Source organism: Aotus nancymaae, unplaced genomic scaffold, assembly GCF_030222135.1.
Source record: "Aotus nancymaae isolate 86718 unplaced genomic scaffold, 86718_ANA_hifiasm-v0.15.2.pri h1tg000059l, whole genome shotgun sequence".
Classification (NCBI taxonomy): Eukaryota; Metazoa; Chordata; class Mammalia; order Primates; family Aotidae; genus Aotus; species Aotus nancymaae.
In genome coordinates this window covers 3,397,993-3,411,807 of record NW_026988473.1, presented here as the reverse complement: position 1 = coordinate 3,411,807, position 13,815 = coordinate 3,397,993, and the positions used below count along the sequence as shown (strand labels likewise).

At 51.0% G+C, this 13,815-nt stretch overlaps 1 protein-coding gene and 1 long non-coding RNA gene across 2 annotated transcripts; both read left to right on the top strand.

Moving 5' to 3' along the window:
- Positions 1 to 852: 852 nt before the first annotated feature.
- On the top strand, positions 853 to 6,147 carry LOC135270057 (putative POM121-like protein 1). The gene has a single exon (XM_064364714.1). The coding sequence runs from the start codon at positions 1,610 to 1,612 to the stop codon at positions 3,437 to 3,439; it is 1,830 nt and encodes a 609-aa protein (XP_064220784.1). The 5' UTR covers positions 853 to 1,609; the 3' UTR covers positions 3,440 to 6,147.
- A 324-nt stretch (positions 6,148 to 6,471) lies between these two features.
- On the top strand, positions 6,472 to 13,080 carry LOC135270056 (uncharacterized). The gene is made up of 2 exons (XR_010338278.1): positions 6,472 to 6,899; positions 9,402 to 13,080. It is a non-coding gene; the product is annotated as an uncharacterized LOC135270056 (long non-coding RNA).
- Positions 13,081 to 13,815: the final 735 nt, after the last annotated feature.

The following is a 13,815-nucleotide window of genomic DNA, read 5'->3' as shown; positions in this document are numbered from 1 at the left end:
AGCTAAAAGCAGGGAGACAGGTGATATAGCTTGGCAGGTCCCAGCCCCATAAAGACCAGTATATCGAAGCCCTTTTGCTTGAGAGTTTCATGGCCAGCACATCAGTTCAGGCTTGACCTGGGACAATCAAGCTCAGTAGGGGAAAGGACATCCACCATTGCAAAGAGGGTTCTAATCTCACCTGTGTCTGTGTAAATTAAAGCCAGAGGAAGCCTACGCAGCAGCCGAGCCAAGTCTGAGGCAGCCCAGCAGCACCTCCGCAGGCAGACAAGGGACAGACTGGCTCCTCAAGAGGCTCCCTGCCCCGTGTATAACCAAAACCAAACAAACAATAACAAAAAAACAAAACAAAACATTGTTGGCCTTGGCCCCAAGTGTCCCCAGGTGCTGATGGAGCTCCTGGGGTGTGTGAGCCCTGCCGCCAGGGCCCGGCTGGGGGTGCGCCAAGGAGCTGTCCGTGGTTCTGAAACGATGCCGGCTGAGGCGCGGGCTGTGACTGGGCGAATGAGCGCTGTCCGTAGTGCTGAAGAGGTTCCTGGGCCCCGGCAGTGGCGGCAGCGGTGCCTAGGAGGCCGGCAGCCGGAAGACCAACCAGGGTCCTTTGTGCTCGCCTCTCCCTCCAGTACCTAGTGCGCGCACCGCTCCCTACCCCGCCCCCGATCCCGCAGTTGCCAGTAGGTGCCTTGTGCCCTTACCTTGCCGCGCCGATCCGTTAAGGTCCCAGGTCGTTAGTGCGCGCGCCTCTCCCTACAGTACCTCATGCGCGCGCCGCCCCTTCCGTTGCCATCAGGTGCCTTGCGCGCGAACCTTGCCGGCCAAACCGTTAAGGTCTGGCGTCCGTTGTGCGCGCGCCGCCCCTTCCGTTGCCATCAGGTGCCTTGCGCGCGAACCTTGCCGGCCAAACCGTTAAGGTCTGGCGTCCGTTGTGCGCGCGCCTCTCCTTCCAGTACCTATCAGGCGCCCTCTCTACCCCCGCGCCCTCCCCCGCCGCCATTGCCCGCAGGTGCCTCGCGCTCATATTTTGTCCGCCGACTCCGCATTGCCAGCGGGTGCCTGGCGCGCATACCTTGTCCCGGGAATCCCGTAAGGTCGCACTTCCGGCGCGGATCTGTCACTTGCGCGCGTCTTTGCACGCGCCCCACTCGCTCAGATTTGAATGATGCGTTTCCTGGCAACAGGGGAATGCTCCCTTAGCCTTTGACCGAGTTGGCAGCAGACGAGAGGACGCTCAGAGCCCAGCTCTCGAGAGTTCAAGGGTCTGAAAATACCCCACTGCTCCCAGGAGCGGTTACCTGGACACTCTGTGCCCCTTATCCCTGTCCCGGTCCCGTCCCGGGGCCGAGGACCCGCCAGTAGGACTCAGTTGCCTTGAGCCTGCTGCCCGCATCCCTCAGTTCACTTTCCTTGTGGGACCTCTCCGTTGCTCCTGCCCCTGGACGGAGTGGCAAGCCATCCTGCAAGTACCCAGACACACGGAATCAGCCTGGTGTCGAAAGAACTCCAAGGTTTTCGGTATCCTACAAGCCCTGTGTTCCGTTCCGGCGATCCTGCCTTCAATTTGAGGCACAGGTACCGCAGCAAGCCAGTGCTGTGTGCTCGCAATAGCAGAATGTCCTGCAGCTCAGCGAGTGCACTGAGCATGAGGACTCTTAGTGAGGCACTGGAGCAGGTAGTCACCGTTTTGGGGCCCACAACACCCAGCTGTGCCCCACATTCCTATCCAGAGAACCTGATCATGTCGAGGGCCCTCAAGGTGAGTGGGGCAGGGATGCCTGAGCAGGGCAAGGACCCCAGAGCCCAAGAGAAGCCTGATGATCAGAAAGGGGGCCCTGAGGGCACCAGGGATGCACGGTCTGCATTTAGGCCGCTGCGGGACAATGGAGGCCTCTCTCCCTTCGTGCCCAGGCCTGGGCCCCTGCAGAGAGACCTCCATACCCAGAGGTCAGAAATCCCATCTGGCAAGAAATCCCAGCCCTCCGGGATGAGCTGCTGCCCCAAACGAAATGCCATCTCCAGCTCCTACAGCTCCACGGGAGGCTTCCCGTGGCTAAAGAGGAGGAAGGGGCCAGCCTCATCCCACTGCCAGCTGCCCCTCACTTCTTCAAAGACAGTGAGTGAGGTCAGCCCTCCGGCTGTCTCTCGGGGTCAGACCCAGTGTGAAAAGGTGGCAGATTCAGCACCTGGGGAGAAACCGGCCCCCAGGAGTGGCTCCCAGACATCTCAGGCCTCTAGGCCTCCTAGACGAAAGTTCCCTCTGCTGCCACGCAGGCAAGGGGAGCCTCTGATGCTGTCACCTCCCTTACAGCTGGGGTTCCGGGTCACTGCTGAAGACCTGGACCTGGAGAAAAAGGTGGCGCTCCTGTGCATTGACAGTGCACTGCGGGGTGAGGCCAAGAGCATCCGGGACTGCAGAGCCTCACTGCTTTCCCACGCTTTGTCCTCACCTGCAACAGGGGCGTCTTCTTTGCCTTCTGTCCCTAAAGCACCCAGCAGGGATGCACAGCGGGAGAGATGCAAGTCCCAAGGCCGCCGGGACCCCGTGGCCCTCCTACCATCTGCTGCAGGGTCCCCCTCTAGACCTCCTGTGTCTGGGAGGAAGCGCAGGTCAGCAGACCCCTTGGTCTCCTCCTCAGACCCCCTTCCTGCCACCTCTGCACACTCCCGGGACTCAGCCCAGGTCACCTCGCTGATTCCTGCCCGCTTCCCAGCTGCAAGCAGCACCTTGAAGCGGGCTCGTCCATCTTCAGATCTAGCTGCTTCAGCTGCAGCCCAGGGCCCCAGCACAGCCTCAGGTAAGGACACCACCACCCTGGCCGGACAGAGGGTCAGTGGTCCCAGCCCAGGGCTGAAACTTCCCATTACCGCTGCAGCCACCACCCAGCCCAAACCTGTGGTCCTTCATGGGCAGCAGCAGGGAACCCGCGGCTTGAAGCGGGCTCGTTCATCTTCAGATCTAGCTGCTTCAGCTGCAGCCCAGGCCTCATCTTCTGCTCCAAGACAGCCAGCCCAGGGCCCCAGCACAGCCTCAGGAAAGGGCACCACCACCCTGGCCGGACAGAGGGTCAGTGGTCCCAGCCCAGGGCTGAAACTTCCCATTACCGCTGCAGCCACCACCCAGCCCAAACCTGTGGTCCTTCATGGGCAGCAGCAGGGAACCCGCGGCTTGAAGCGGGCTCGTCCATCTTCAGATCTAGCTGCTTCAGCTGCAGCCCAGGCCTCATCTTCTGCTCCAAGACAGCCAGCCCAGGGCCCCACAGCACACTCAGCTGCAGGGGTTTCCTTACCCACCACTTCCACCTCGAGCCCCCCCGCCAAAAGAAAGTCGGCCCGGGCTGCAGGCCCGGCTGGGACCCTAGCTGGCCCAACTTCTACCTCTCCCCGTGATGCACATGCTCCCTTCTCACGCTGTGGCTTGGCCAAAGCTAGGCGGCTCCGCTAAACACTTGGAAGCAGGACCCTGGCCCCCTCGAGGTTGGTGGTTTCTGTAACATAAATGGGGCTGCAGCAGCAAAGTGGCAAAGAGAAAGGCCCTGAGAACCACAAGGCAATGCAACGTGAGGGGGCCTGAAAATGAGGCCCCCCACCAAAGGCAGAGCACCCCCATGGTGACTGGGGGACCCAGCACCAGGAGCAACTCTGTTGGGTGGCATGCTTTTTTTTTTTTAAGAGATGGAGTTTTACTCTTGTTGCCCAGGCTGGAGTGCAATGGTGCGATCTCAGCTCACTGCAACCTCCGCCTCCCAGATTCAAGCAATTCTCCTGCCTCAGCCTTCCAGGTAGCTGGGATTACAGGCATGTGCCATGACGCCTGGCTAATTTTGTATTTTTAGTAGAGATGGGATTTCCCCATGTTGATCAGGCTGGTCTCGAACTCCTGACCTGAGGTGATCTGCCTGCCTCGGCCTCCCAAAGTGCTGGAATTACAGATGTGAGCCACCATGCCCGGCCCTTGCTTTGCTTTTAGTGACTTAAAAATAACATTGATTGAACACTTTGCATACACCAGTCATTGTCCTAAGCTCTTCACATGTATCCACTCTTTTAATCATCACAGCCTTATGAGGGAGGTGCTGTAACTTCCCCATTTTATGGGGGAGGAGATGGAAGCACACAGAAGTTATGTCACTTGTCTGTGGCCTTGCAGATGGAAAGAGACAGAGCCAGGACTCGAACCCAGGACATCTTGCTTCTGAGTTGGTGTCCTGAAGCAGCACATGTTACTACCATATGCCAGCATGATAAGAAGAAAGATGAGTAACATCTCACTGCAACCTCTGCCTCCCAGGTTCAAGCGATTCTTCTGACTCAGCCTCCTGAGTAGCTGGGATTACAGGTGCACGCCACCATGCCTGGCTAATTTTTGTATTTTTAGTAGAAATGGGGTTTTGCCATGTTGGTCAGGCTGGTTTCGAACTCCTGACCTCAAGCAATCCACCCGCCTCAGCCTCCCATAGTGCTGGGATTACAGGCGTGAGCCACCATGCCCGGCAGGCAGCAAATCCTAAAGCTCTGAAGTGATCTCCTTTGACTTCGTTTCTCACACCGAGGTCACACTGATGCAAGAGGTGGGCTCCCGTGGCCTCGGGCAGCTCTGCCCCTGAAGCTTTGCGGGGTACAGCCCCCATCTTGAATGCTTTCACGAGCTGGTGTTGAGTGTCTGCAACTTTTCCAGGTGCACAGTGCAAGCTGTGGGTGGATCTACCATTCTGGGGTCTGGAGGATGGTGGCCCTTTTCTCACAGCTCCACTAGGCAGTGCCCCAGTGGGGACTCCGTGTAGGGGCTCCCACCCAACATTTCCATTCCTCACTGCTACCCAGGAGGCTGAGGCAGGAGAATCTCTTGAAGCCAAGAGGTGGAGGTTGCAGTGAGCTGAGATCGTGCCATTGCACTCCAGTTTCGGGGACAAGATCGAGACTCCATCCCCCCAAAAAAAAAAAAATTAGTTGGGCATGGTGGTATGTGCCTGTAGTCTTAGCTGATCAGGAGGCTGAGGTAGGGGCATAGTTTGAGTCCAGAAGTTGCACAGAGAACACCACTGCATTCCAGCCTGGGTGACAGAGTGAGACCATGTTTCTTTCTTTCTTTCTTTCTTTCTTTCTTTCTTTCTTTCTTTCTTTCTTCTTTCTTCTTTCTTCTTTCTTCTTTCTTTCTCTCTCCCTCTTTCTTTCTTTCAGACAGGCTCTCACTCTGTCACCCAGGCTAGAGTGCAGTGGCACCATCTTGGCTCACTGCAAACTCTGCCTCCCCGGTTGAAGCTATTCTCCTGCCTCAGCCTCCTGAGTAGATGGGATTACAGGTGTCCACCACCGCGCCTGGTCAAGACCGTGTTTCTTTATATATATATATATATATATAGACATAAGCAGAGAGACAGGGATCAGGAACATCACACAATTTCACATCCTAGGGTCCTCCAGAGCTGAGTCACTCTTGTGTCACTCAGTGCAAAAGTATTCCCCCTTAAACATAGGTGGGCGCCCTCTCAGATTATAGATGGATGGCAGGGAGGGGTGTGTCTACCACTCTAATTTGTTTATCTCCAGAGAGTCGCTTGAACCTGGGAGATGGAGGTTGCAGTGAGCTGAGATTGTGCCACTGCACTCCAGTCTGGGGAAGAGAGCGAGACTATTTGTCAAATAAAAACAGATTGCCTAAAAAGGCCATCTCGGCCTTGCCTGGAGTCTCCACAAGGGGGCAGTCGAACATTTGCTTACGAGTTCCCCAAGGGAGAAAGACTGGTTTTTAACCGCATTCGGGAACAGAAGATGGAATCTCAGGTTTTGACAGGGGTTAAATTAGCAATAAGATCCTTGCACAAAGCCAGGACCCGTGAAGGGCTGCAATCACTTTGTAAGGAAGACCAATAAGCTTCCCACTGGCCAGGAAGGCAACCAGAAAGCTCGTCTCAGCTGTTGCCTTGGCTGGGAATAAAACAAGGTTTCCTTATCTCCAGGCCGGCAAGGAGCCTGACTCAGTCTATTCCGAGGGAAATTTAAGCTGATAAATTATCGTAAAAATTAATCCCAGGCGGCCAGGCGCAGTGGCTGACGCCTGTAATCCTAGCACTTTGGGAGGCCGAGGAACGTGGATTGCCTGAGCTCAAGAGTTTGAGACCAGCCTGGGCAACACAGTGAAACCCTGTCTCTACTAAAATACAAAAAATTAGCTGGGCGTAATGGCATGCACCTGTAGTCCTAGCAATTTGGGAGGCTGAGGCAGGAGAATTGCTAGAACCGGGGAGGCAGAGGTTGCAGTGAGCTGAGATTACATCACTGCACTCCAGCCTGGGCAACACAGTGAGACTGTCTCTAAAACTAAAATAAAATAAAATGAATCCCAGGTTGTTTCTGTAAGGTTGACTGCCTCGCAGGGCGTTCGGACACGCCCCCTCCCCTCGCGGGGCGTTCGGACACGCCCCCTCCCCTCGCGGGGAGTTTGGACACGCCTCCTTCCCTTGCCAGGAGCTCAGACATGCCTCCTCCCCCCCGCCGGGAGCCCGGGAAAAAAGCCCCATCAGGACATACCTGATACCATTTTGTCCCATCCAGGCTCCACTCCCTGTCTACTATTTTGTCCTATCCGGGTCCCACTCCCCTTCAGTTTGTCCCACTCACCTTGGCCACAGCCAATCGGACGCCTCCACCCCGTGCCTGAGAGGAGTCCGCGCGACTTCTCCGGCCCCTCCTGTCGGGCCGCAGAACCTCGTCCGGGAGCCTGAATAAATTCCCTTGCATTGGATCATTTTTGTGCTGGCCTCAGTTTCTTCATTTCGTCCTCGGTGAGAACAGACCTTACAGATGGTGCATTGGCCGGGAAGGAGTTTTAAGACCCCTCCCCGGGGAAACTGACTCCTCCACGCAGAGCCGGACCGGGAAGCTGCCGTTTGTTTCACCACAAGGTAAGACTTCTGTTACCCACTACCCCACCTGCTGCTTTCAGGGAGTCCCTGTCAGGAAACCGCTGCGCAGCGTCAGGGATTCCCACCGCCGCGGGGTCCGTGACCCCCGGCTTCCCTCCCCACGGGTCCGTGACCCCAGGAGGCCTCCCGCCGTGAGTCCGTAGAATTCTAGTAATTCTACTTTCTCCTGCTTTCTATTAACTCTGCTTTCTAGTAATTCTGCTTTCTAGTAATTCTGCTTTCTAGTAATTCTGCTTTCTAGTAATTCTGCTTTCTAGTAACTGCTTTCTAGTAATTCTGCTTTCTAGTAACTCTGCTTTCTATTAACTCTGCTTTCTAGTAATTCTGCTTTCTATTAACTCTGCTTTCTCCCGCTTTCTATTAATTCCTTCTATTAACTCTGCTTTTTCCCGCTTTCTATTAATTCTACTTTCTCCTGCTTTCTACTTTTAACTCTACCATCTCCTGCTTTCTACTTTTTTTTTTTTTTTTTTTTTTTATTTATTTATTTTTTTATTGCATTTTAGGTTTTGGGGTACATGTGAAAAACATGCAAGGTTGTTGCTTAGGTGCATATGTGGCAGTGTGATTTGCTGCCTTCCTCCCCTTCACCCATATCTGGTATTTCTCCCCATGCTATCCCTCCCCAATTCCCCACCCCCCCGCTGTCCCCCCCCACTCCCCCACAACAGACCCCCATGTATAGTGCTCCCCTCCCTGTGTCCATGTGTTCTCCTTGTTCAACACCCGCCTATGAGTGAGAACATGTTTTTTCTCCTTTTTCTTCCTAATTCCGGAGTAAGTAAGTGAGTGAGTGAGTGAGTGAATGTATGTGTAGTTCCGCGGCCTAACAGCTACGGGGCTTGTGTGGGCCTCAACCCGCGGTTCCACAGGGACGTGACCAGGAAAGCATCAGACTGGTCTCCCATCTGGGGGACACCCACCCTTTCTTTGTCAGTCTTGTATGTAATACTGTCTTAATTGTAGCCATGTGGCACATAGCCCTGGCCATGTCTTTTCTTGGTTTCTGTCTAATTATGATTATTAAAAACGTGCAGGCTTTCTGGTATCTTCGTTCCCAACCCACCCTCTGTTCCTCTTGCACCACCACCAAGGTACTTCTGGCCAAAGAAACCTCCTCTTTGCCCTTAGCCCCTCCACCCTCCTCTTCCTTTTCTGACCCTGATGTGTCTGAGGAACTCTCCTTTCCGCTGGCCCGACCCAATGATCCTCCGCCTTATGATAAACCTCAAACCCCTTCAGCTCCTCCACCTCCTAATTACAACCTGGCCTCACCTTCTCTACTAAAATACAAAAAATTAGCCAGGCGTGGCAGCACGTGCCTATAGTCCCAGCTACTCGGGAAGCTGAGGCAGGGGAATCGCTTGAAGCTGGGAGGTGGAGGTTGCAGTGGGCCGAGATTGCACCACTGAACTCCAGCCTGGCAACAGAGCATGACTCCATCTCAAAAAAAAAGAAGAAAAAAGAAGAAAAAGAAAGAAAGAAAGAAAAGGAAAGAAAAAAATCGTATCTGAATATGGTGGTGCACCCCTGTAATCCCCGCTACTTGGGAGGCTGAGGCATGAGAGTCACTTGAACCTGAGAGGTGGAGGTTACAGTGAGCCAAGATCTTACCACTGTGCTCCAGGCTGGGTGACCAAAAGAGACTCTGTCTGAAAAAACCAACCAAACAAATAAATAAATAAATAAATATATATATATATATATATATATATATATAAAACAAATAACAGTAGATTTTTAATATCCGTGTCCATGCGATCATTGCTAGTGCATAAAAATACAATTGATTTTTGTATGTTGAGCTTATATCCTGCAATCTTTTTTTTTTTTTAATAAAGACAGGATTTTACTATGTTGCCCACGCTAGTCTTGAACTCCTGAGCTCAAGCTAACTGCCCACCTCAGCCTCCAAAAGTGCTAGGATTAGAAGTGTTAGCCACCACACCCAGCCATATATCCTGCAATTTTGTTATTTATTACTTCTAGAGTTGAGTGTTGTTGTTTTGTTTTTTCTTTTTTTGGTAGATTCTATGTAAAGAATCATATCATTTGCAAATAGGCACAGTTTCATTCCTTCTTTCAATCTGTATGCCTTTCATTTCCTTTTCTTGACTTATCTCAGTGGCAAGAACTTCTAGTACTAAGTTGAATTAAGATGGAAGTGCACACCTGTAATTCTAGCTATTTGAGAGTTTGAGGTGGGAGAATTGTCTGAGCCCGGGAGGTCAAGGTTGCAGTGAGCACCACTGCACTCCAGCCTAGGCGACAGAGCAAGACCCTGTCTCAAAAATAACACTAAAATAAAAATAAAAGCAGTGAGATCTGACATCCTTTCCTTGTTCCCAATCTTAGAAGTCATTCAGTTTTGCCATTAAGTATAGTGTTAGCTGTTGTGCTTTTGTAAATGCTTTTTATCAAGTTCAGAGCATTTCCTCTATTCTTATTTTTATTAATGTATTATTATTATTTTTTTTTCAGATGAAATCTTGCTCTGTCGTCCAGGCTGGAGTACAATGGTGCCATCTTGGCTCACTGCAACCTCTGTCTCCTGGGTTCAAGTGATTCTTCTGTTTCAGCCTCCTGAGTAGCTGGGATTACAGGTGCCTGCCGCCACACCTGGCTAATTTTTTTTGTATTTTAGTAGAGATGGGGTTTCATCGTGTTGCCCAGGCTGGTCTCAAACTCCTGAGCTCAGGCAATCCACCCATCTCAATCCTAGCCTCCCAAAGTGCTAGGATTACAGGTGTGAGCCACTGCACCCGGCCTCCTATTCCTACTTTTGTGAAAGTCTTTATCATGAATGATTGTTGAATTTTGCAAAATGCTTTTTTGAGGCAGGATCTCAATCTGTCACCCAAGCAGGATTGCAATGGCACGATCACGGCTCACTGCAGCCTCGACCTCCCAGGCTCAAGTGATCCTCCTATCTCACCTTTTGAGTAGCTGGGACCACAGGAACCCACCACCATGCCTGGCTAATTTTTTTTTCTTTTTCAGATGGAGTCTCACTCTGTCACCCTGGCTAGAGTGCAGTGGGGTGATCTTGGCTCACCGCAACTTCTGCCCTCTGGGTTCAAGCGATTCTCCTGCCTCAGCCTCCTGAGTAGTTGGGATTACAGGCGTGCACCACCGTGCCTGGCTAATTTTTGTATTTTTAGTAGAGATGGGGTTTCACTACATTGGCCAGGCTGGTTTTGAACTCCTGATCTCAAATGATCCACCCGCCTTAGCCTCCCAAAGTGCTGGGATTATAGGCGTGAGCCACTACACCTGGACTGAAATGCAATTTCTGTATCAATTGATGTGATCCTGTGATTTTTCTTTTTCTTTAGCCTGTGTTATGGGCTGATGTGTCCGTCTTCTCCTCTGCCCCCAAACTTATGTATTGAAATTCTAACCGCCTGTACCTCAGAATATAACCATATTTGGTGATACAGTCTTTAAAGAATTAAAATTAAAATAAGATTATTAGAGTGGTCCCTAATCCATTCTGACCAATATCCTTATAAGAAGAAGAAATTTGGCCACAGACACACATGGAGGGAAGACGATATGAAGACAGAGAGAAGTCCCTCAGAAGGAGCCAATTCTGCTGACACTTCGATCTTGGACTTCCAGCCTCCAGAACCGTGAGATATACATTTCTCACAGTGCTTTCCCCGAGTCTGTGGTCCCTTGCAGCACCATACCCTCTTCAGAACACAAGCTGAGATACTCATAAAGAACTGAGTTTTGCCTGATCCACCAAGCCATGGGCTGGGCTTGCAAAGTCGTTCCTCATCCTTAAGTCAAAGGTACCCATATGGCCTCAAGCTCAAGCATAGCCTGGAAACAGAAGTGGGTCCAACGAGCAGGAGACTCCCACTTCCAGTGACCCCAGACTCTCCCTGCCTGGCCGCGTTTCCCTCAACTCACACCTATGGCCTGGTGAGGAGTTCTGAGCCCAGTGCACAGAGGGCTCTGCGTGATGTGGTGCCAGCTGGAATTGGACTGCTACAGCATCACAGCCCGCATATGGGTGTCACTGAAAGACAATGCGAAGAGATACCTCCAAGCAGACAGTTTTCAGGGGCACATCTAGTCCACTTTGTTTTGTGGAGATTTGTTCTAAACTGTGGCTCTACACAAGGGCCTTGGATAACAGTTTAGCTGTTGTGAGAAGTATTACTACCTCAGGAGTTAAGAGCTCAGATTTGAGCTGACTGCCTGGGTTCAAGTCCTGGCTTTGTTACTTACTGTCCATGTGACCTTAAGCAAGTTATTAAACTTTCTGTACACCTATTACCTCTTCTTACCATTTTAAAGAAGATAATAGTACTATCTTACCTCATAAAGTTCTGTGCTGTCGACTGAATTAATATAGGTAAAGTACTTACTTAGCACCTGGAGCATAGTAAGCACTGTGTAAGTTTATCTGTAATGGATGTTGGTGGTGATGATGATGCCCAATAGTCCCGGATTTGGAAGGAACAGAACTGAGGACTCATGACAAAAACTTCTGGCAGATTCACTAATGGTTCAAATCCTACAGAGTTGAAAATTTGGGTCACCCCACCAGAGAAAACACCCTGATCAGCCATGGTTGGCTGAAGGCAAAGAGAAGGTGGAGGGGGTCATGAAGAAAGGTTGTAGCCAGGTGCGGTGGCTCACACCTGTAATCCCAGCACTTTGGGAGGCCGAGGTGGGTGGATCACTTGAGATCAGGAGTTCAAGGCCAGCCTGGCCATCTTGGTGAAACCCCATCTCTACTAAAAATGCAAAAATTAGCGGGGCATGGTGGCGTGTGCCTGTAACCCCAGCTACTTGGGAGGCTGAGGCAGGAGAATCGCTTGAACCCAGGAGGCCGAGGCTGCAGTGAGCCTTGATCACACCACTGCACTCCAGTTTGGGTGACAGAGCAAGACTCCATCTCAAAAAAAAAAAAAAAAGGTAGTCGTAAATATCAACTACAGCCTTAGGCCTGTTGGAGAAATGAAGATTCCAGCAGGCATTGAATGCTTTGTCCTTGTCCTATTGTGTAACCATTTGCACTTTCCTTCCCCTCTGCCTTTCCTCTTCGGTTTTCTCTATGGTGATCATTCTCAGCCAGGGGTGATTTTGGCCCGTAGGGGGCTGATATGGCTCTGTGTCCCCACCCAAAGCTCATCTCGAATTGTAATTCCCACATTTACAGGGAGGGAGGTGATTGGATCATGGGGATGGTTTCCCCCGTGCTTTTCTCATGACAGGGAATTCTCATGAGATCTGATGGTTTTAAAAGTGTCGTTTTTTTTTTCCTGAAATCTCACTTCTCCCTCCTGCCGCCTTGTGAAGAAGGTACCTGCTTCCCTTCCACCATGATTGTAAGTTTCCTAAGGCCTCCTCAGCCATGCAGAACTGTGAGTCAATTAAACCTCTTTCCTTCATAAATTACCCAGTTTCAGGAAGTTCCTTATAGCAGTGTGAAAACACACTAATACAAAGACCTCTGGCAATGTCTAGAGACATTTTTCTAGGACGTTTTCAATTGCCATGACTTGGGAAGGGGAAGTGTTACTGCATCTAGCGGATAGAGTACAGGAGGCTGCTAAACATCCTACAATGCACAGAAAAGTCCCCCACAACAGAGATTATGTGGCCCAAAATGTCAGTGTTCTCAAGGTAGAGAACTGATGGAGAGTATAGATGGTGGTTCATATTTTAAGTCCACAAGTTACAGGATATCAAGATGGATTTGGGATTGAACCAAAGAAGGCTGAATAATACCCAGAAATGGATGTGTTGACTGATGGAACACTGAGCTACTAATGCTGTCTTTTAAGGAGTGTGATATGGTTTGGATCTGTGTCGCCACCAAATCTCATGTCGCAGGTGGGGCCTGCTGGGAGGTGATTGGATCACATGGGTGGCATTTTCATGAATGGGTTAGCACCATCCCCTCCATGTTATTCTCTTGTGATATTGAGTGAGTTCTCACGAGATCTGGTTGTTTAAAAGTGTGTAGCACCTCCCCCTGCTCGCTCTTCCTCCTGCTCCAGCCATGTGAAGATGCCTGTTCCCGCTTTGCCTTCCGCCATGACTGTAAGTTCCCTGAGGCCTCCCCAGCAGCAGATGCTGCCATACTTCCTGTACAGCCTTCAGCGCCATGAGCCGATTAAACTGATTCTCTTATAATTTAGCCAGTCTCAGTCATTTCTTTATAGCAGTACAAGAACAGACTAATACAGCGTGACTTAGTGCTTTTGTATTTGTATGAGAAAGACAGAGTGTTTGTGTTGGCGCCAGGTGTCAGTTCACATCATTGTTGGACGTTTGAGGATGAGAAGGACACAAATGAATGTTGAGTGACTGAAAGGGTGGGATTCGGCAGGTGTGGTGAATTGGTTCACTCATCATCTCTCCCAATCATTTGGCAGTGTGCTTTCCTGTTCTTCAGAGACTACAAAGAGAAACACACTGTTTCCCAGACTTGTTTACAGCAAAGGATCTGGATGTGACTTAGATGCCGCCAGCCAGATGCATTCCCATGCGATGGGCAGCAGTGTGGAGGCATCTATCCTGCTGTCCAGTGCTCAGGCTCAACCAGTTTTGGAGCCAACAGTCCTGACGCTGACTTTCCATCTCTCAGATGCCAGCCGAGGCAGTGCATTCCTAGAATCAACACTCGCAGTGGCCGCTTCCCAATCCTTAGCCAAAGTGATGTCACTCAGAGCCAGTGGTTAGGAACAGAAGATTCTCCAGCCTCAGATTGCGGCAGAGTTCAAAGTACCCCAGGGTGGGCTGATTCTACAGGGTTGTTTTTTATGTCATTTCTGAAAGCCCAGTGGAGAGCCCATTTCTCCAGCCCTCCCAATTATTTTATAAACACCGAAACCCTATACAGAATCCCTTACTGCTTAAAACGGTAAGAGTG

What these genes read in the sequence shown, in the direction of transcription:
- LOC135270057 (XM_064364714.1), top strand. Translation starts at nt 1,610, where the DNA reads ATGTCCTGCAGCTCAGCGAGTGCACTGAGCATGAGGACTCTTAGTGAG.